The 21,918-nt window shown below is 59.4% G+C and overlaps 2 protein-coding genes across 6 annotated transcripts; one reads left to right on the forward strand and one right to left on the reverse strand.

Moving 5' to 3' along the window:
* Positions 1 to 6,963: 6,963 nt before the first annotated feature.
* On the reverse strand, positions 6,964 to 11,527 carry MIEF2 (mitochondrial elongation factor 2). Of its 5 annotated transcripts, XR_015260253.1 has the most exons (6): positions 11,504 to 11,527; positions 10,918 to 11,071; positions 10,257 to 10,434; positions 8,372 to 9,429; positions 8,112 to 8,216; positions 6,964 to 7,717 (listed from the first exon to the last, which is right to left on the reverse strand). XR_015260253.1 is itself a non-coding variant. In XM_086760207.1 (5 exons), exons 2-4 carry the CDS (start codon positions 11,062 to 11,064, stop codon positions 8,375 to 8,377), a joined length of 1,380 nt encoding a protein of 459 aa, XP_086616333.1. In that variant the 5' UTR covers positions 11,065 to 11,071; positions 11,504 to 11,527; the 3' UTR covers positions 6,964 to 8,216; positions 8,372 to 8,374. The 5 variants fall into 5 exon arrangements, 3 of the variants coding, with proteins under 3 accessions (XP_086616333.1, XP_086616331.1, XP_086616332.1); XR_015260252.1 differs by having other exon boundaries at positions 8,112 to 9,429; XM_086760207.1 differs by having other exon boundaries at positions 6,964 to 8,216.
* A 160-nt stretch (positions 11,528 to 11,687) lies between these two features.
* Positions 11,688 to 21,802, forward strand: FLII (FLII actin remodeling protein). The gene is made up of 30 exons (XM_086760208.1): positions 11,688 to 11,815; positions 12,946 to 13,056; positions 14,149 to 14,220; positions 14,384 to 14,464; positions 14,768 to 14,853; positions 14,996 to 15,157; positions 15,253 to 15,356; positions 15,460 to 15,635; positions 15,722 to 15,879; positions 16,017 to 16,101; positions 16,352 to 16,499; positions 16,625 to 16,758; positions 16,874 to 17,086; positions 17,168 to 17,347; positions 17,421 to 17,503; positions 17,584 to 17,658; positions 17,860 to 17,943; positions 18,016 to 18,187; positions 18,270 to 18,374; positions 18,596 to 18,787; positions 18,882 to 19,070; positions 19,164 to 19,303; positions 19,417 to 19,642; positions 19,830 to 19,984; positions 20,112 to 20,172; positions 20,267 to 20,395; positions 20,500 to 20,606; positions 20,840 to 20,945; positions 21,037 to 21,102; positions 21,293 to 21,802. The coding sequence occupies exons 1-30, from the start codon at positions 11,753 to 11,755 to the stop codon at positions 21,425 to 21,427; spliced, it is 3,798 nt and encodes a 1,265-aa protein (XP_086616334.1). The 5' UTR covers positions 11,688 to 11,752; the 3' UTR covers positions 21,428 to 21,802.
* Positions 21,803 to 21,918: the final 116 nt, after the last annotated feature.

Genomic DNA, 21,918 nt, shown 5'->3' on the forward strand with positions numbered 1-21,918 from the left:
CTTTGAACCTTTGATTTCTGCTCCCACTGCTCCATTACAATAATCTCCTGAGCTGTTTTGATAAGTATACACAGGTTTTCCTTGGGCGTCAGTCATTTTACTAGTTACATCAGTCCATTGGTTCCTGTTCCATGCTGTACTTACCCCCTTTTCTGTAAAAAGGGGACCTCCCAGCATAAAACAAGACCCTGAACCATTTAAGGATCCCATTAGATCTAATTCTTGTGGATCCCAAGGCAAACTGTGATTTAAATGCCTAATCACCAATGCTGCAGCTATTCCAATTTGATTGCTATTCCCAGAACAACACACCGGTTTCTGTCCAGGGCGGAGGCTGGCACACTCCATCTTTGCGTGGCATGTTTGATTCACCACAGTCTCATTCAAAACAGTGTGATTATTGACCCATCCTTTCCAGTCATCCGGATTCCAATAGGGAGTACCAATCAGACACGTACGAAAAGGATCAGCAGGAGTAGCCATTGACACACAAAACGATGATTGGTTTGTAATGTTGGCAAATGTCAGCCACATGTTTGGTCTGGGGTCAATACGATGTAAGTCTACAGTCTCACCAACACACCCAGTTACCAGCATCAGGAGGATGATGATGATGCATCCTGCTGTCCCAGGTCTTCCTTCCAAGGTTTCACCCATCGACTTGGAACCCATCGTGGTCCTTCGTCTGTCAAAACACAAACATAACCTCGACCGGTCATTTTCACTTCTGCCGGACCTCTCCATTCCCCAGTTTTTAAATCCCGGTATTGCACCTTCACCGAATCACTTTTCTGCAGTCCAGATTGCAATGACATATGATGAATTACAATTGGAGGAGATTCACGGTCTCCTGTTAATCTCAGATAATTTAGCACATAAAGCGCTTTTGCAAGCCTTTCAGAGGGTGCCGGCTCTCCCCCTTTTTGTTTTTGCAAAAGCGATTTTAAGGTGGCATGTGCACGCTCTACAATGGCTTGGCCTGTAGGGGAGTGAGGAATACCTGTTATTCTGCGAATACCCCATAGTTGGCAAAAGCGTACAAACGTTTGCGAAACATATGCAGGGCCATTGTCAGTTTTGATTTCTTGAGGAGCTCCTAGTGCGGCAATGGCAGCATGCATATGCTTCAGAACATGTTTGGCTGTTTCCCCTGTTTGAGCAGTGGCCCATATTGCATGCGAGTAAGTGTCAATACTGACATGCACATACTTCTGACGTCCGAATTCTGCAATATGAGTAACATCCATTTGCCATAATTGCAAGGCACCTAAACCTCGAGGGTTGACCCCAAGGCCTAGACCAACTCCTGATTTTTGACAAGCAGGGCAGGACTGCACTATTCCTCGAGCATCTGAGAATTTTAAATCAAATTGTTTCGCTAGCACTTTAGCAGATTGATGTAAGAAATTATGAGATAAACGAGCCTGCTCAAACAGGTTAACCGTTTGATTTTTCCATGCAGCAGCGACTAGCTTGTCTACTATGTTGTTTCCTATAGACAAGCCTTGGTTAAACTGATGACTGCGAATGTGTGTTATAAAATAAGGTTCTCTGCGTTGATTTAGCAAAAACAACAGCTGCATCAATAACATATACAAAGTATTATTTTTTACTGTTTTTATCATGGCACGTTCTAAACGCTGTGTCGTGCCCACCACATATAATGAATCTGAAACAACATTTAGAGGCTCATCGTGCCACTGTTGAAAGGCCCACACCACTGCTCTCAGTTCAAGCGTCTGCAGGGAGTCCGTGATGTAACCTGTAAGAATTTGATGATTCCATTGGTTATTACTGTACCAAGCGATGGCAGCTCGTTTAGATTTCCTCCCAGCATCTGTAAATACTGTGAGTCCTTCTACCGGTACTTCCGACCTGCGAGGGGCTTCTTCAAAGTCTTGATTTTGCAACAGTGACAAAAGTTTGGCTGAAGGATAATGATTAGTTACAGCACCTGGGTAGTCAGCTAAAGCGACTTGAAGCATCTCTGAAGTTGCTAACAGCCAGTCCAAATAATTTTGAGCTATAGGTACAAATAGCCTTGTAGGTTCTTGAGCTGACAATTCCAAAATCCTTCTTCTGCCTTTTATAATCATGTTAGCTAACAGCTCGACCCTTGTACAAACTGTGTTTTTGGGTTGGTAAGATAGAAATACCCATTCCAAAATTCTAATGTGCTGTTCTTCTGATTGCACTATGAGCCCTATTAAATGTTGTCGCTTTGGTGACGAATTAACAATCAAAAACTGTAAAGGTAAATCATTAATTTTTCTTTGTGTGGTAGCTGTTAGAATTTTTTCTACAATCTGGTCTAACACCTGTTTCTGTTCTACTGATAAAGTTCGCCGTTCATTTGGTTTGGTCGTAGTTCCCAACAGGGGCATTAAAGGAGCTAAATCATCATTAGTGATTCCAGTGATGGATCTTACCCACTGTATGTCTCCCAACAATTTCTGAACATCTGAGAGGTTCTTAATGTCTGTATGAATTTGTATTTTTTGCGGTCGCACCGTGCTTCCAGTAATTACCCAGCCTAAATATTGCCATGGGCCTTTACGCTGTACTTTTTCAGGGGCAATTTTTAGTCCTTTTGGCTCTAAAGTTTTTATTAACTCTTGTAATATTTTTTCTGCATTCATTTTTTCGCCTGCTATTAAGATGTCATCCATATAATGATAGATTAACAAAGACTGATGCTCTTGCCGAAATGGCTGCAGAGCCCATGCGACAAAATTCTGACACATTGTGGGGGAATTTTTCATGCCTTGGGGTAGCACCACCCATTGATACCTTTTAGCAGGTTCCTGCTTATTAACTGTTGGTACCGTGAAAGCAAATTTTTCTGCGTCATCTGGATGTAAAGGAATGGTGAAAAAACAATCTTTTAAATCAATAATAAGTAAATCCCAATTTTCAGGGATCATTACAGGGGAAGGTAATCCCGACTGTAAAGTTCCCATATCCTGCATGACAGCGTTTACTGCACGTAAATCATGCAGCAGTCGCCATCTACCCGATTTTTTTGGAATAGTAAAAACGGGGGTGTTCCAAGGGCTTATAGATGGCACAATATGACCTGCTTCCAATTGCTCATGTACTAGGTTCTGTAATATTTGCAGCCTATCCTGCTTTAGCGGCCATTGGTCTACCCACACTGGGGTTGCCGTCGTCCAGGTGAGTTTTAAAACAGGCTGCTTGACCATGGCCGCCCCTAAAAAGGCTGGGTTACAAGCTGGGCTTTCATTTGGGACAGCACGTCTCGACCTAAAAGAGCTATAGGCATGTGCATTACATACGGCCTCGTGGTAACTACTGTACCATCTTGAAAATTAAATGACACTATTGATTTACTGATCATCGTGCGCTGTGCGCCTCCCACCCCTACCACAGTAGTAACTGCCGGTACCAATGGCCAATTACAGGGCCACTTTGTTGCAGGAATAATGGTAACATCTGCACCCGTGTCAATTAGCATCGACAGCGCCAAGGATTGTCCATTAGGATGTTTAATTGTGACCTTTTCTTCTGGCTTTCCCCTGGCGATATCGATTGCCAATAAGACACTTGGCGCGCCGGTGGACCCAAAGCCTCCCCGGCCGCGGACGACCGAGTGCGCCCGAGGAACACATGCATGAAACGGTACCAATTGTGCTATCTTTGATTGTGCTGGTATGGTCAGGGGTGGTGTTAGTGTATACACCATAATCTTTATAGTCCCGCAATAATCTGCATCAATGATTCCAGGCACTATAAATATGCCTTTTCGAGACACTGATGAACGGCCTATAAGTAATGCACTTAACCCATGCCCTAACGGTCCTTGCTGATCAGAATCAACTAGTTGAACCTCTGAAGTTGTTAATGTCACATCTACTGCTGTTGCCAAGTCCACTCCGGCACTGCCGACTGTGGCGGCCGCGCAGCGGTCCAAGCACCCTGTACTTGTGTCGTTGCGCGTGGGTGGAACGCGCTCCGTGCCCTGTTTCCCGATCGCAAACAATCCTTAGTGAAATGACCCAATTTTCCACAACTAAAACACCTTTTGTTCTTTCTTTTTGCCTGCTTTTTTGGTACCAAGGGTTTAACTGCTGCACCTACGACAGCAGCCATGACTGTAGCCTTTTCTTCTTCTACCATTCGCTCGGCAGTTTCCAGCAGTTGCCCTGTACTAGATCCTTTTGGCAGCACACTAAGGACTCTCTTAGTTTTTTCATTAGCATTATTAAAGGCAAGCATATCTAAGAACTTTGCTTTCATGTCATCATCCAGATCAGGGTGACCCATTATTGCAGCGTGCAACCGATCAATAAATTTCCCATATGGTTCTGTGGGACCTTGCCTTACTGACGTAAAGGCAGGTCCGGACTTTTCATCGTGCACCCTAGCAAGTGCTTTATAAGCCAAATCTTGGCTCAGTTCTAATACTTCGGTAGCAAATCGCGCTTGCCAATCAGATCGTGTGTAGGGTCCCGCTCCCATCAGCATTTGAGTTTGCACCCCGAATAATGGATCACCCTGTTGCCGAGGAGTTGCAGCTGCCTTATCACAAGCAGTCTGCCAGTGCTGAAAAAACTGCAGCTGCTGTGACGGCAGCAAAAGCATCTGGACAATCATTCTAGTATCATAAGGAGTTAACAACTGTGACAAAAAAATATGCTGCAACACAGTTTGAGTATATGATGATTTTAGCCCATACTGAGTAACTGCATTTTTAGCTTCCTTCAATATTTTCCAATCTAATGCCTGCCACACACTTCTCCCGGTATTATCAGTCACAACTGGAAATGCCATAGGAAAAGGCTCTCCTTCTATCAAAGCATCTCGAATCACCTCTTTCCACCGTGCTATCGGATTCAAATCCCCGGCCCCTCCCGCCAGCGTCCCTTGTAAAGGTGCAAAAGGACTGATCTCACCCGATGCTCCGTTCGGAACGAATAGGTTGGACGCTGGCAGGTCTCGATGTGGCACAGGCGAAGGAGTTGACAAGTTTCCCAGTGACGCTTCTAGGCGAACCTCTAGGGCTTCCAGCCTTTTTAGCGTCTCTTCCAGCTGTGCGTCCTTGGAGCCAGATGAATGTTCATCCCCCTCCTCCTCATGCCGTGGTGGCACGGAAGAAGGTGGTAATGGGGGATAAACCGGAGCTGTCGGTGTCGGCGAAAAGACTCGTGACTCTGAGCCTGCACTGGCGCAGTGTGGCGGGGTGCCTGGTAGTGGTACATCTGGTGGTGAAAGGCTTTCGGCAGTTTTTCCTTCTGGTGCTTGTATATCTATAGTTATAGGGGCTGTGGCTGCAGCTCCTGCAGTCCTTGCTGGGACTCGAACCCCCCCACCCTCAGCACGAGCCGGGGCGGCGGCAGGGCTCGTTAAACCCGAGAACGGCATGCTAGTAGCAGAGGTGGACCCGCCGGCTGGAGTTAAGGCCGCAAAAGCAGATGCGGCAACTGAACGCTCGGCTTTCATGCTTATCAGTGTTTCGTTAATTAGCCTCCACATAGTGGAGAGTTTGCTCGCCTCCTTTGATCCTTTACTTACTTCATCCCACAGCTCTTTTCCTATCTTTTCCCATGTCGGGAGTTCAAAAGCATCATCAACTGTGGGAATTAATTCCCTTTTCTTTGCCCACTGCAGCAAAGCTTCTAGGACGGCCGAGTCATAACTCAGTCCTCTCGCAGAGAGCATATGTTGGAGGAGCTTAACCACTGCTGACTCCTCTTTGGTCAGTGTGGACCCCATCTCCTCCCCGGCCGCTCGCCTGGCCAAGACGAGATTCCCTCTGTACCTTTCGTACCTTTTTGCGCTATAGCGACTTCCCGAGTGCCGGGGCAGCACTCGCCTGCGACCGGCTTCCGCCCCCTCTTCTTTTCCTATTTCGGTTCCGTCGGGATGACCAACGCCGATCTGAGGGTCCCTGTTCGGGCGCCACCTGTTGACGCGGAAGAAACGGACACTGCTGACGACCAATATGATCAAGCAAATGCCAATTTATTGTTGATACATCCCGGTTAATATAGCCCTTCTAATTCCGTATCATGCGCAAGCTCTCTACTAATTGGTTAACTATATCATGCACGCGCTCCTAGCTAAAGTATGATTCGTTAAGTCTCTATGTTCACGCGCACGGCTTTCTCCACCTGCACCCTGTATCACGTTCAGCCCCCAGTCACGTATGCCAGCTGTTTTCCTTCTTCTCAAGGTTGCTTCGTTTACTTTCTCACAGGAAGCTTCATTACTTTCTCACAGACGGCCTCATTATTTTCTCGCAGGTGGCTTCAGTATTTTTCTTACAGGCAGCTTCAGTACTTTCTCACAAACGGCCTTATCGATGTCCCTGAGGCCTGCTACTCAAAAACACAACAATTCCATTCGGTCTGGATTGTTCACTAAGTGCCCCTGGCTCTCCAGGTATCCAACAGGAGGCCATCGCTGTCGGGCCTAAATCTTCGGAATAAGGCTGGGAGAACTCGGGTTGCATTTCCCTGTACCCCTCACTCCCACCATTAACAGCTGTGGCCTAAAAATACAAACCTGCTGGCTAAAATAACAGGATTACCAGGCTTTGTAATGCAATCACTGCGCTGGCGAAAGCACGGCACAAAGCCCGGGCAGCAGGCTCGGAGCGGCAACGGCAGCGGGAAGCGTTTGTGTCGCGCGCAGGCAGCGGGTTAAGTGTTGCTGATGGCATCCAGCCGTCACCAGCTTTACTGGTCTAACCCTGGTCAGCGTCCAGACAGCTGAGCTCTCTGAAACGGCACAAGCTCGGTGTCCAGGTGGCTCACGTTCCGCGGCCAGGCGCTCTGCAGGCCTAGGGGTTTGGAAGAGGAGGAGAAAGGCCTTTCAGGACAGGGGCTGACCACCACCAAGCCCTCTGCACAGCCGGGCAGTTCTCAGGCACGCCACCGCAGCTGGAAGGTTGCTTCAGCCCTTATCACAGGAAAGGAGACAAAACAGAGCTGACACCAGAGAACCAGTTTACACAAGGAAGGTTTATTCTCATCGCTGACACCCGGGAAGTGCTTTGGAGGCACAAACTAAATCTTCAGACTAGGAGGAAAAGCAGGTTTTTTTCCTCCCATAAACATGATAGCTGTAAAGAAAATTAAACAACAGCTGCTCACATTGAAGTCCACAGGATTTCTCCATCTCCACCAGTACGCAACATCAGCTCTTCCCATTAAATGTAAGAACGTATTCCTTTGCCTTGGGACTACAGCCAGAACCAAAGCCTACTAGCAGCCACTCAAAGGAAAAACAAAACAAAACAAAACACCCAAACAAAACATACCTTCTGAATAAAAAGCACAAACCACTTCAGTTCTTGCAAGCGCTCTGCTCAGAGCATCGTTCCTGTCCTGCTTTCCTGCCCCGTACCACGGGGCTCTGTGGGAACAGGACCTCACGACAGCAGCAATACACGCGTGAAAAGGTCACCGGACAGACTGGAAGGGGACAGAGCGGCGAGTACCCACAGAGCGACGCTGGCAGCGACCCACCTGCCGGGGAGGGGACGCGCAGCCCTGCTGCGGCCTCCACCGAGGGACCGATACCAGCAGCCTCCCGGGAGTCAGCAGCTCTCTTCCTGCCACCGCCTCTTCCAGAACATCTCCCAGCAAAACACCGCTGCGCGAGAAGGGTCGCGAAGCCCCGGCGCTGTGCTGGAAGCACGCCCCTTCCTCGCGGCAGAGTGAAGAGGTGGGGCTGAGCTCGCCCCTTTTGGCAGCTGAAAGGGTTTCCAGAGATGAAATCCACATCCCCGTTTGCTATGGCTGTACCTTCAGGCGCCCAGACCACCACCCGGCTCATCACTGGGACCTTGTTTCAGATTGGCAATATCCTACACATGGGTGAGGCTCCCACCCTGTCCCAAAAGCTGGCTTGAGGGCATGGCACAGTAAGACCGAGTTGGGTGCTGGTAAGAGGACCCACCCAGTACCCAGCACGCTGCACCTGTGGGGTCTGCAGCAAGGAACTGCTCCCCTCCAGCTCCAGCCGGTCTTGGAGCGCGAGGGGAGCCCCACAGCTGGGACAGCAGGTTGGGACAGACAGAGGACACCGGGAACCAGAGACCAAACATGCTCCACGCTGGCTCCCAGCGCCCAGCGGACAGGACTCACCTGTAGGTACACGAGGCGCGGGCTGCACTCGCCCCGGGTTCGGCAGAGCCTCGCAGCCAAAGGCTCCTGACGCCACCACCCACCTCTGCTCAGGCACGTTTTATTCTGACAGAAAATACCGTTGGTTTTTTTTTTTTTGTCTCATAAAGTGCAAGAACTTTGCCTCTTACTGACTAGTCAACTAGAAGCATCGCAACCCTCACAAGCGGGGAGCAGCAGATGGGTGAGGAACACCCTACGTTCGGGAACTCCCGACGCACTGGTCATTTCTCCTTCAGCAGGAGCTCCGGCTCGGATATGGCCCTGTAGAGCATGAAGCCCATCTCATCGATTTCCTCTTCCAACAGCTCGCAGAAGAGGTTGACTTTGTGGTTGAAATAGGAAGGCAGGACCCCTTCCTCCAGGTAGCCTACCAGCTCCTCAAGCACCTGCTGGAACCTCTCAGCAAGGCTTTCTTCTGCCCAGTCCAAACTGGTGGCACTGAGGTGAAGGACGACGTGTGTCAAGGGGCTGCCGCTCAGTTTGTGCAAGGCGGGATGGCTCCTGCAGATGCCGTTCAGGATGCGGAGGCAGTGCTGCCGAGCCCCAGAGTCACCCGCATCCAGCTCCTTCACCTTCGCGACCTCCGCCCTGTAAAAGCTCTCAAGCCAGAGGTTTTCCACCGGTCCTTCAGGAGGAGCAGCCAGAAGAACCTTGTCTTCCATTTCCACCACCGGGAAAAGGGCAATGCTCAGCTCGACCTGATCATGCTTGACTTCCAGTTTCAGCTCCTGGGAGGCCACCACCGGGTAGATGACGCTCCCGAGCAGGCTGCCTATGGCAGGCCAGTTGATGGAGGCCACCAACATCTTGTGGAGGGTCTCATTGAGTGCGTTGGAGGAGAGGTACCGGCCCACGATGAACCTGTCCCAGGGGCTGCACCCGCGAGGGAAATACTCCAGATCAGTCCTCTTGATCATCCAGTACTGGGGGTTCCTCACCACGGTGTCCTCTCCCGGGATGAGGCTCCAGAGCGTGGCGTCGAGGACCACGGGCAGCATGAGGTGGACGTGGTCGGCTGCGAGAGCCTCAAGGCCATCGAGCAGGGGACCGCTGAGGAAGAGGCTGCCGAAGGGCAGCTCCGGGCACTTGCTCCGCAGGAAGTTCTGCAGTTGGGCGCTGATGCTCCTGGCCAGATGTGAGGCGAGGGACGCTTGCACCTCAGGCACGGCCAGCCGGCTGCTGTAGTGGGAGAGGAGCTTCTCCTGCAGCGTGAGGCAGCGGGGAGGGCTGGCTTCAACTTGAGGAGACTCCGGAGGGGCAGAGGAGATTTCGGGCTCTGTGGGAAGGGGATGGGAGGGAAGGGAGAAGTCACAGCTTTGAGCAGACTGTCTGCAGCCTACAGCAGCAGCTTCTCCTGCCGCAGCGGAGAGGGAGGCGCGAGCTGGGTGCGAGCCCACCTCTCTGGACACGAGGCTGACCTTGCCAAGAGGGCCGCCACCGTGTCCGCTGACGTTCACAGCGCTTCTCGGACAAGGCAGAGCCCAAACTAACCGCCAAAACCAACAGCACCTGGCCTCGCCCCCCAGTAAACCCGGCTGAGGCACCGGCAGCCAAGCAAGGGTCTCACTGCCGGGGTCCCTACGAGTTTTGGCCGCACCGAGACCGCTCAGGCAGATCCAGCCTGCGCGATTGCTCGAGTCCCGCGAATGATCCCGCTCTGGGTCTGCTATCTCAGGACATGCCCCGCACCGAGCCGGGCTGCTTTCCCACTTGGAAAAACGTCGCCTCTGTAGGCAGACGGACAAGGCAGCCTTTGTCTGCGGCAGCTCCCGAGCGCACCTTCCTCTAGACAGGGCTGACCCAGAAAACGGGCGCAGACGACAGCGCTCCCGAGAAAACAAAGCCCCCGCAGCCCCCACCGCGGTGGCCGAGGCGCCCAGGACGTTACGGGAGGTGACGTTACCGCAGGCATTGCCTAAAAAGGGGCCGTGGCTCGGGAGCCTCCCAGGAGGGAGGGCGCAATCGGGTCGGCTTTCCGGACACCGAGCTAAAAATAACACGGGGCTCCCAGATCGCGAGGAGCGGCAGCGCAGCCGGCCCGGATCACACCAAGGTGATCTTCCCGGCCACAGCGGGAGCCGGCACACGCACCGGGAGCCTCACCCGGCGCCGGCGGCCGAGCCGGAGAGAGCAGAGGCTCGCTGAGGTCTTCCCTTCTCTGCTTCTTGGGGGGTTTCGGCGTCGCCTTGATCAAGGCCAAGTCCTGCCAGCTCTCCTCCAGGGTCTTCTGCTCGGCTTTGGGATCGCCGTCGTCGCGCGGGCTGGTGGCTCGGTCGATCAGCTGGAGGGAAGGAAAACCCACACGGACGAGTTACGATCTTCGTACGGTCTCAGCCTGAGCTAAGGGGGACCACAGCCCCTCTGGCACACGCAGCCCCTCGCGCGGCTTCAACCAGCAAAACCACAGAGTTTAGGGTAAAGACACCCGTCACCTTCCCGCTGGTGTCCAAAACAGGTGTCCGAACGGGAATTAAACCCCAGGTGCCTTTCTGGATGGGATACCGTATCCCAAACGTGCGCCGTTCCAGGGAAACGGGGCGCAGGGCTGCGTGCGACCCCTCAGAACGGGAACGGGCAGTGCCGTGCCCACGGCGTCACCACCGGCGCCGTTTCCCCTGGGGCCAGCTCGGGAGCAGCCAGCCGGATTTGCGGGGCGTCTTCCCCCACCGTGACCGGGGAAGCGTGACCCGGCTCTCCTCCACGGGCTGACCAACCTCTCCCCCGTCCCCCAAATCTCGACGGCGGCCGTCCCGACCTTCCTTACCCGCTTGACGGCCAGCGTGGCGATGGCCAGCACGGCCGCGCCGCTGACGCCCAGCACCAGCCTGGCGTTGGCCAACAGGAGGTCGAGGAGGTTGCCCAGCCCGCCGTCCTCCTGCCGCTTGCCCCGCTGCTGCGTGAACTCGGCCATGGTCGCCCTGCGGAAGAGGAACGGGGACCGGTTTCCCCGGGGGACGCGGAGCCCGCGGGGTGTAGGAGGGGGGGGGTATTTTGGGGAGCAGGGGGTGTTTTCTGCAGTGCTCCACCTCCGGGGCAAAGGCTCCCCGCCGCCGAAAGGTGCGGCGGAGGAGCAAGGGTCACCCCGGGGAAGGGCCGCCCGCTGCTCGCCCAGCCCCGCCGCCGCCGCCGCCGCCGCCTCGGGGGGGGAACCGGTGGTGGAAGGGGCGGAACCGCGGCCCGTTCCCCCCGGAGCGACCGGGACGGAGGCCCCCGCGCTGCCGAGGGGAGGCGGCCGGGCCGGGGGCCGCCTCAGAGCCCGAGCCCGGACCCGCTCAGGAGCGGAGCGGCCCCCGCCACTCTCTCTCCCCCCCCCCGCTCCTCTCTCTCCCCCCGCCCCGCCCCGCACTCACCCCCGGTGCCCGCGCGCTACCGGCGGCCCGGCGCCCCCCGCCGTGGCCCCAGCCAATAGAGGGGCGCGGCGCCGCGAGGCCCCGCCCACCCGCGCTCGGAAGCAGAACCCGGCTCCACCCCCTCCGCCGTGCGACGTCACCGCCGGGGCGTGGCCGGGCGGTGAAGGGGGCGTGGCCGGGCGGGGCGGGGCGGAGGGTGCGGCCGCCGCTGGGTCCCCCCGCCCTTCCGCCGCCAGCGCCACCGCCGCCATGGCGGCCACCGGGGTCCTGCCCTTCGTCCGCGGCGTCGATCTCAGCGGCAACGACTTCAAGGTGCGGGACAGGGGGAGCGGGGGGCACCGGGAGCGCGGGGGGACAGCCCGGCCCCAGGCCCCGGGCGAGGCGGGGCCCGGATCCGACAGGGCGCTGTCAGGCCCGGCCCCGGTCTGGCCGCAGCCGGGGGTGCTCGTCTGGGGGCAGCCCTGGCCCCCTAGGCGCTATAGAGTCGGGCGATCCTTGGCCCCACGGCTGGGCAACCTCCCTCTCCCCAGCCCGTGGGGCCCAGAGAGCCGGGTCATGTTGGCCCCCCAGCTCCCAAAGGACTGGGCGATCCTGGTCCCCTGATCCCAAAGGACTGGGTGATCCCAGCCCCCCAGCTCCCAAAGGACTGGGCGATCCTGGTCCCCTGATCCCAAAGGACTGGGTGATCCCAGCCCCCCAGCTCCCAAAGGACTGGGCGATCCTGGTCCCCTGATCCCAAAGGACTGGGTGATCCTGGTCCCCTGATCCCAAAGGACTGGGTGATCCCAGCCCCCTGATCCCAAAGGACTGGGCGATCCTGGTCCCCTGATCCCAAAGGACTGGGTGATCCCAGCCCCCTGATCCCAAAGGACTGGGCGATCCTGGTCCCCTGATCCCAAAGGACTGGGCGATCCTGGTCCCCTGATCCCAAAGGACTGGGTGATCCTGGTCCCCTGATTCCAAAGGACTGGGTGATCCCAGCCCCCTGATCCCAAAGGACTGGGCGATCCTGGTCCCCTGATCCCAAAGGACTGGGCGATCCTGGTCCCCTGATCCCAAAGGACTGGGCGATCCCAGCCCCCTGATCCCAAAGGACGGGGCGATCCCAGCCCTCCCGTTCCCAATCCCATAGGACTAGGGTGATGTTGACCTCCCAGTTCCCAATCCCATAGGACTGGGAGATCCCGGCCGCCTAGTTCCTGATCCCAAAGAACGGGGTTATTCCAGCCCCCCACTCCCAATCCCATAGGACTGGGGGATCCCATCCTTCCAGCTCCCCATCTCATAGGACTGGGTGATCCTGGCCCCCTAGCACCCAATCCCACCGCACTGGGCGATCCCAGGCCTCCCCCGCTCCTCGTGGGGCTGGCCGGACTGAGGTCCCCAGACCCTCACCCCGTGGGGCAGGCGGTTTTCTCACCCTCCTCCTCCTCTCCTCCTAGGGCGGCTACTTCCCGGAGCACGTGAAGGCCATGACCAGCCTGCGCTGGCTGAAGCTGAACCGCACGGGGCTCTGCTACCTGCCCGAGGAGCTCGCTGCCCTCCAGAAGCTGGTGAGCCGCGCGTTTTTGGGCAGGGGACGGGGCTCGGCGGCTCCCACTGGGGCTGCGGGGTCAGACGGGGCCCTGCCGAGAGCCTGGTGCCTGCCAGCCTCGTGGCTCATCGGCGGATGCTCTGGTGTCTAATAATAGGGCTGAGCTGGGACGTGTGGTTGAAATTGGATGCAGGAGCTGTTAGGAGTGGGGTTGGGACAGGCATGTACTGGGTTTCACCTTGTTTTCCTAGAAAACCAGACTAAAACCCATGCTTAGATCCTTTGCCCTTTAATAAAAGGGAAGGGTGAAGGTTTAGTATGGGAAATTAAGGTTTTGGGGCTTTTTTTTTCCTTCTCCTTTGCTAAAAGACATAAAGAGCCGAAGCTGGCAGCCGCCTGGCTTTGTTTTTTGGGCGGCTCGAGTTTTGCACACGACCAGGCCCTTGGCGGAGTCCGTGGCTGAGCTTTGCTTTGGCGGCGTCCTGCAGCGCGTTACGGACACCGTTAGGTCACTGTCGGCCAAACACAACGCTTTAAATGCTGCCAAAAGCCCTCGTCACCGTGCCGGCTGCGCCCTGCTCGGGCGCGGGGAAGCCCTCTGTGCCGCTCGGAGCCGCGCTCCCACCGGTCCTGCCGGATGCTGGGGGGCCGCGGCTAAACTGAAAACCTGGCCTCTTGCCCACAGCCTGCCAGTTCCTCGTTTTCAGAGCAGGTAGCAGCCGGGCTGGTGATGCCCAGAGGAAAATAAAAAATTCCCCTGGGCCCTCCCCTCCAGCCTTGCCGGTTCCCCAGTGCCCACCCATTTCCAAGGACTGGGGTCTGTTTGCTCACGGGCTGGATGGCAGTGCCACCAGCCAGCTCGGTAGCAGCCCAGAGCACCCCAAATCCTGCAGCAGGGCTGGGGTGTTTCAGCCAGGTCTGCCCCGAAGGTGCAGAGGTAGCATGGGCACGCTGGGGCCAACCAACCGGTTTGAGACTGGGAGCATCCCAGCAGCCTTGTGTGGGTCAGGGCTGAGCTCACCCCACGCCTCGGTGAGCCCCCTGCTCTCCTGGGATCGAAGAGCCGGCTCCTCTCTCTGCTCACTGGGGCTTGTCTGGGTCTTCCCTGCAGGAACACCTCTCCGTGAGTCACAACAGCCTCACCACGCTCCACGGCGAGCTCTCCGGCCTGCCCTGCCTCCGGGTAAGCGTCCCCCCTCACGTGTCCCACCTGCGTGAGGCTTTGGTGGCTTTCAGCCAGCTGCTGGCTCTGGGGACACACGAGGATTGTCCCTGGCCGCCCCGGGGAGCACAGCAGGCGTAGAGCCGGTGGGTGGCTGCAGCTGTGCCTCTCTCCCCCTTTCAAGGCGATCGTGGCTCGTGCAAACAGCCTGAAGAACTCGGGAGTCCCCGATGACATCTTCCAGTTGGATGACCTCTCGGTGCTGGTAGGTGCAGACCCTCCTCGGCTAACGCGAGCGCCAGCTCGGGCTCCTGGGTCCTTTCAGCGCCAGTCCTGACCCCGACCAAGGAAGCTGTGGGCAGGGTAGCCCTGTGGCAACGCCTCCTTTAGCGGCTGATGCCACGGCTGGGTTCCCCACGTGCTCGTCCAGCTCCCGGGCAACCATCTGGGCACGGCCCAGTCTGACTGTAGACAGGCCGTGCCCCCAGAGATGCCCCACGGTCCTCGGGTTTGGTTGCTGGATGCGGGGCAGAGGGTGACGCCTGCTTCACTCTTCCGTTTGCCCCAGGACCTGAGCTACAATCAGCTCACGGAGTGTCCCCGGGAACTGGAGAACGCCAAGAACATGCTGGTCCTCAACCTCGGCCACAACAGGTGGGTGCATCTCCCTCTAGCCATGACCACCTCCATCCATCACCCTCCTTCAGTTCAGGTCCCGCTCTCTGCCCCAGTCTGGGAGGGAACCCAGGGCTGGTGCAGGTTCTGGGTAACCCTGAAGATCACAATTTCCCCGCAGCATCGAGACCATCCCCAACCAGCTCTTCATCAACCTGACAGACCTGCTGTACCTCGATCTGAGCGACAACAAGCTGGAGAGCCTCCCGCCGCAGATGAGGCGCCTGGTCCACCTCCAGACTCTCATCCTCAACAACAACCCTCTCCTGCACGCGCAGCTCCGGTAAGGCCCTGTTTTTCCGGGCTGGATCCCACGATGCCGGGTGCCCGCTCCAGCCCTGACGCTGTCTCTGCCCCGCGGTTCTCCGCGGTCCGCAGGCAGCTCCCGGCAATGACGGCCCTGCAGACCCTCCACCTCAGGAACACCCAGCGCACACAGAGCAACCTGCCCACCAGCCTCGAGGGCCTGGTGAACCTGGCAGGTAGGGCCGGGCGCCCAGCCCCGCGGTGTTCGGGGCCCTTCTGGGGCTCTCTGGGCCCTGGTGTGGGTTTGGCCACTGGTGTCACCCCGTTGTCTTCCTCCAGATGTGGACCTGTCCTGCAACGACCTCAGTCGCGTCCCCGAGTGCCTCTACACCCTGGGCAGCCTGCGGCGCCTCAACCTCAGCAGCAACCAGATTGCGGAGCTGTCCCTCTGCATTGACCAGTGGACCCAGCTGGAGACCCTCAACCTGTCCCGCAACCAGCTCACCTCCTTGCCTGTATGTCCCTGCCCGTGCCTGACGTCCCTGCCCACGCCTCTGTGTCGCTGGGTTCTCCCTCACCTCGCCATCTCCTCCCTCCCCAGTCGGCCATCTGCAAGCTGACCAAGCTGAAGAAGATGTACCTGAACTCCAACAAGCTCGACTTTGACGGGATCCCCTCGGGCATCGGCAAGCTTGTCAACCTCGAGGAGTTCATGGCGGCCAACAACAACCTGGAGCTCATCCCTGAGAGCCTGTGCAGGTAGGGGACAGCTTGCAACTGCATCTGCTCTGTCCCCAGGAGGGAACGTGGAGGCTGTGTGGTGATACGGGGGTCTCTGAGCGTCCCTGAAGGACGTGTCCCTGGCCCGGCCCTTTGCCAGCGTCTCTGTCCCACAGGTGCTCCAAGCTGAGGAAGCTGGTGCTGAACAAGAACCGCCTGGTGACGCTGCCAGAGGCCATCCACTTCCTGACAGACGTGGAGGTGAGAGCCCCGCACCCCCTCCGCCTCGGGCCGGGTCCATCACAGCCCCAGTGTGTCCCTGGGATCCTGGGGCTGTAGGGTGGGATGGGGTGAGGTGAGAACAAGGGGTCTTGGCGTGCAGCCTGGCACACAGTTCAGGGTGGATTTGGGGCTCCCGCCGCATCCCCTCACCTCACTGAAGTGGAGCTCTCCCATCTCACGCCACGTGTGTTCCCATGAGCAGTGAGGTCTCCTGTCCTCTCCTTGGCAGATCCTGGATGTGCGCGAGAACCCCAGCCTGGTGATGCCCCCCAAGCCGGTGGATCGGACATCGGAGTGGTACAACATCGACTTCTCCCTGCAGAACCAGCTCCGCTTAGCCGGAGCCTCCCCCGCCACCGTCGCGGCCGCTGCGGCAGGTGAGCGCGCAGGGACGTGGGGGACAGCCCCTGGGAGAGGCTGGAAGACGAGCCGTACCCCACGCTGTGCCCCACACGAGGCCTGGGTGTCCTGGCTGCCTCTCACCCCGTCCCCGTGTCCCCAGGGAGCGGCACCAAGGACCCCCTGGCCCGCAAGATGCGGCTCCGGCGGCGCAAGGACTCTGCCCAGGATGACCAGGCCAAGCAGGTGCTGAAGGGGATGTCGGACGTGGCGCAGGAGAAGAACAAGAAGATAGAGGTAGAGTCTGGGGTGGGAGAGGGGCCCTGAGTGGCGCTGCGGTACCCCTGGCCCACCCTGGGTGTTGGCAGGGACCCGGTTGTCCCCACCTTTTGACCTGTCCCTGTCCCCGCAGGAGAGCGGGGAGGCGAAGGCGCCAGACCTGAAGACGCGCCGGTGGGACCAGGGCCTGGAGAAGCCGCAGCTGGACTACTCCGAGTTCTTCAGCGAGGACGTGGGGCAGCTGCCCGGCCTCTGCGTCTGGCAAATCGAGAACTTCGTGCCCACGCTGGTGGACGAGGCTTTCCACGGCAAATTCTACGAGGCCGACTGCTACATTGTGCTCAAGGTACTTGGGGAGGATCGGGGGTCCTCCGCATCCTTGACCCGGGGCCGCAGCCGTTCCATCTCACGCCCCGTCTCTCCCCAGACCTTCCTGGACGAGAACAGCTCCCTCAACTGGGAGATCTACTACTGGATTGGGCAGGAGGCCACGCTGGACAAGAAGGCCTGCTCGGCCATCCACGCCGTCAACCTCCGCAACTACCTGGGGGCCGAGTGCCGCTGCATCCGGGAGGAGATGGGGGACGAGAGCGACGAGTTCCTCCAGGTGAGGCCGACCCCCGGCCCCCCCATAGCCCCCAGCCCTGCCGCTACCGCCCTCACCCTCTCCCTGCCCCCAGGTTTTTGACAACGACATCTCCTACATCGAGGGTGGCACGGCCAGCGGCTTCTTCACCGTTGAGGACACGCAGTATGTCACCAGGTACCGCTGGGGCCAGGGGCTGGGGGGGACACATGGGGCAGGCGGTGCCCCACGTCCCGCCGTGGCTGTCCCTCCCCCAGGCTGTACCGTGTCTACGGGAAGAAGAACGTCAAGCTGGAGCCGGTGGCGCTGAAAGGGACGTCGTTGGACCCCCGGTGAGCAGGGGGAGCGGCCGGAGGGGCCCTGTGAGGTGGGAATTGGCTGCGCCAGCGCCTTTCTGCAAAGATGGGGGTACACACCCCGCTTGGGCGCCCTAGCAGCTGCGGTGCCCTGCTCCGCAGGGACCCCCGGGGCGGGGAGGGTGTTCCGCGCACCCTGCTCTCTCCTGGTTGTCCTCTCACCTCTGCGTCCCCCAGGTTCGTCTTCCTCCTGGACCACGGCCTCAACCTCTTCGTGTGGCGCGGGAGCCAGGCCACGCTGAGCAGCACCACCAAGGCCAGGTAGGGCTGGTGGTGGGGGGGACTGGGGGGCTGCAGGGAGCCCGCCTGCCGTCTCACCCAGCTCTGCCTCAGGCTCTTCGCCGAGAAGATCAACAAGAACGAGCGGAAGGGCAAGGCGGAGATCACGCTCTTCCCTCAGGGCCAGGAGACCCCCGATTTCTGGGAGGTGCTGGGAGGGCAGCCCGAGGAGATCCGGCCCTGCGTCCCCCATGACTTCCAGCCCCACAAGCCCAAGCTGTACAAGGTGGGGAGCTGCCATCCACGGGGCCAGCGGCGCTGCTGGGACCCTGCAGCCCGCCTCACCCGTGTCCCCGTCCCCTCCGCAGGTCGGCCTGGGCCTGGGCTACCTGGAGCTGCCCCAGATCAACTACAAGCTCTCGGTGGAGCACAAGAAGAGGCTGAAGGCTGATCTGATGCCGGAGATGCGCCTGGTAGGATGGGGCGGGGAGGATCTCCCAGTCTGACCAGCGAGACTGGTTTTGTGCCCCCTTTGCTTCCAGCTGTGCCTTGGGAGAGGCAGGTTGGGCCAGCGGGGCCGGGGTGGGGGACGCTCTGCTCTTCCCGGCTGTCTTTGGGGAGCAGGCAGGGCGTTTTCCAGCCAGGAACGCCCGCGGGTGCCTGACCTTCCCCGTTTTCCCTGCGGTGCCCTCAGCTGCAGAGCCTGCTGGACACCAAGAGCGTGTACATCCTGGACTGCTGGTCCGACGTCTTCATCTGGATCGGGAGGAAGTCGCCGCGGCTGGTGCGGGCGGCGGCGCTGAAGCTGAGCCAGGAGCTGTGCGGCATGCTGCACCGGCCCAAGCACGCCATGGTCACCAGGAACCTGGAGGGCACCGAGTGCCAGGTAGGGAGACATGGGCACAAACCCCCTCGGATGGGGTGCTGGGTGCTAGGGAGGGTGCCGTGGCCCAGGGTGCGTTACTTATTCCCTGATTTAGGTGTTCAAGTCCAAATTCAAGAACTGGGACGACGTCCTGCGCGTGGATTACACCCGCAACGCCGAGACGGTGCTGCAGGAGGGCGGCCTGGCCGGCAAGGTCCGCAAGGACGCCGAGAAGAAGGACCAGATGAAGGCCGACCTCACGGCGCTCTTCCTGCCCCGCCAGCCCCCCATGCCCCTGAGCGAGGTAGGGCTGGGGACCGTCCCGTGCGTCCCCCAGCGGCGCTGGGCCGGGTGCTGACAGAGGGGCCGGGTGCTGATGGAGCGTGTGGGACCGCAGGCGGAGCAGCTGATGGAGGAGTGGAACGAGGACCTGGACGGTATGGAGGGCTTCGTGCTGGAGGGCAAGAAATTCGCTCGCCTGCCCGAGGAGGAGTTCGGCCACTTCCACACCCACGACTGCTACGTCTTCCTCTGCAGGTGACGCCCGGTTTGTCCCCTCTCCAGGGCTGCTGGACCCCCTCGTCCTCCCGTCTCCCTGCCCAGACCCCCAGCCTGCCCCGTCCCTCATCACCCCCTGTTCCTGCCCTCAGGTACTGGGTGCCGGTGGAGTACGAGGAGGAGGAGGAGAAGAAGAAGAAGGGTGAAGGCAAAGGGGAGGAGGAGGGTGAGGAAGAGGAGGAGGAGAAGCAGCCTGAGGAAGACTTCCAGTGCATTGTCTACTTCTGGCAGGGCCGAGAGGCCTCCAACATGGGCTGGCTCACCTTCACCTTCAGCCTCCAGAAGAAGTTTGAGAGTCTCTTCCCTGGCAAACTGGAGGTGACCCCGCTGCGTGCTCCTGGGGGGTGACACAGGGTCCCCCGGCTTTGGCTTACTGCTCCCCCTGCCGCTCTCTGTCCCCCAGGCTAAGGGCTGGGGGTGGCAGCAGAGATGGGGGTGCAGCTGGGGCTTGGGGGTTGTGGTTGGGGGGACCCCCACGGCCCTGCTGACACCCGCCCTTGGCCAGGTCGTGCGCATGACCCAGCAGCAGGAGAACCCCAAGTTCCTCTCGCACTTCAAGAGGAGGTTTGTCATCCACCGGGGCAAACGGAAGGACAGGGCCAGCCCGCCCCAGCCCAGCCTCTACCACATCCGCACCAACGGCGGGGCCCTCTGCACCAGGTCAGCCTCCCGCCGGCTGCTCCGGGCCTGGCAGCACCCGTGGGTGCCGGGCTCCTGGCAGGGTACGTGCCAAGGGGCACAACTGCCTGATCTCCTGCTGATTCCACCTCCTGGGCGCCTTTCCTAGGTGCATCCAGATCAACACGGACGCCGGTCTGCTCAACTCCGAGTTCTGCTTCATCCTCAAGGTACCGCTCACGGCTGAGGAGGGTCCCTGGGGACGCTTGGCCACTTGCCCCCCTCCCTGCCTGGCCAGCCCTGACTCTCTGCGCCCCCCCCCAGGTGCCCTTTGAGAGCACGGACAACCAGGGCATCGTCTACACCTGGGTGGGCCGGGCGGCTGACCCTGACGAGGCCAAGCTGGCCGAGGACATCATGAACCACATGTTTGACGACTCCTACAGCAAACAGGTGAGCGGGTGGGGGCACCGTGGGGCCCGGTGACAGCTTACCTGGGTGGCAGTGACCTCCAGGGCAGGGGACGGCCGCGCTCAGCCCTGTCCCTGCCCTCACAGGTGATCAACGAGGGGGAAGAGCCGGAAAACTTCTTCTGGGTGGGCATCGGGAGCCAGAAGCCCTACGATGAAGACGCCGACTACATGAAGCACTCCCGGCTCTTCAGGTAGGGCCTGGTCCAGTCTGTACTGGTCCCCTTCCTCATCCTGGGTGCCGCGGGCCATGCTGGCCTTTACCAGGAGTCCAGTCCTCCCCGGCTAGCCGGGGCACAGCTCCCCACGCCAGGGAAAGCCCTTCTCCCAGCTCTCTGTCCGTCCCTGGGATCAGCCGGGAGCTGCTCCATCGGGTCCCTTCCTTCTGCACGAGCTGAGTCCTGACAAACTCATGTCTTCCCCACAGGTGCTCCAACGAGAAGGGCTATTTCGCCGTCTCGGAGAAGTGCTCTGATTTCTGCCAGGACGACCTGGCTGACGACGACATCATGCTGCTGGACAACGGGCGAGAGGTGAGCTGGGAACGCGGGGGCTGTCCGGTGGCCAGGGCCGGATCCGCCAGCGGTTCCCTGGGCTGAACCCGGCTGCGCGTCCTTCCCGCAGGTCTACATGTGGGTGGGCACCCAGACCAGCCAGGTGGAGATCAAGCTGAGCCTCAAGGCGTGCCAGGTAGGGCCTTCCTCCTCCTCCTCCTCGCTGCTGGGACAGGGAGGATTCGGGCACCGCCGTCTCCCCTTGGCGCCCCGATCCCGCCCCGCGCGTGGTGGCGCAGAGCTCCCCGCAGCCCCCCCGGGCTGGGGAACGCCGGCCCTGGAGGTGGGCGAGGGCCAGGGACCCCCACAGCCGTGCTCTGCCCCAGGTCTACATCCAGCACATGCGCGCCAAGGACCCCGCGCGTCCCCGCAAGCTCCGGCTGGTGCGCAAAGGCAACGAGCCCTGGCCCTTCACGCGCTGTTTCCACGCCTGGAGCGTCTTCCGCAAGCCGCCCGCCTAAGGGCTGGGGGGCACCCAACCCTCCGGCCACGGCCCCCCCGGCACCCCGCGCCGCCGCACGCTCCCGCTTCTCCCCGAGCTGGGGCCAGCGGGGAGCACTGGGGCTGCCCCTCTGTCCCCCCTTCTCCCAGCACGGGGCCCAGCTCAGCCCCTTCCCTTCCTGAGGGGGCGTACTGGGCAGCGCGGGGATGCTGATGCCCCAAACCAGTGCCGAGCTCCCCCTGCAACTGGGGGACTGGAACGTTTCCCAGTTCGGGTGGGAGGATGCTTTGCTAAAGAGCAGTAGAGGTGGGGAGCGAGGGGCTCTCAGCCCCCGCTGTCCTTGAGGGACAGACCCCCGGTACCGTATCAATAAAAGCTGCACTTCTCACCCCAAGGCCGTGCCAGGCTCTGACTGCGCCCCTCTCGCTCCCAAGTGGGGTCCCCCCCACCCCGATCCCGCCCCTCCGCAGCTCAGGGGGTCCTGGCTCCCACCCGGCTCCAAGACCCCCC

The sequence above is a fragment of the Chlamydotis macqueenii genome, chromosome 15, assembly GCF_036417535.1.
Source record: "Chlamydotis macqueenii isolate bChlMac1 chromosome 15, bChlMac1.mat, whole genome shotgun sequence".
Classification (NCBI taxonomy): domain Eukaryota; kingdom Metazoa; phylum Chordata; class Aves; order Otidiformes; family Otididae; genus Chlamydotis; species Chlamydotis macqueenii.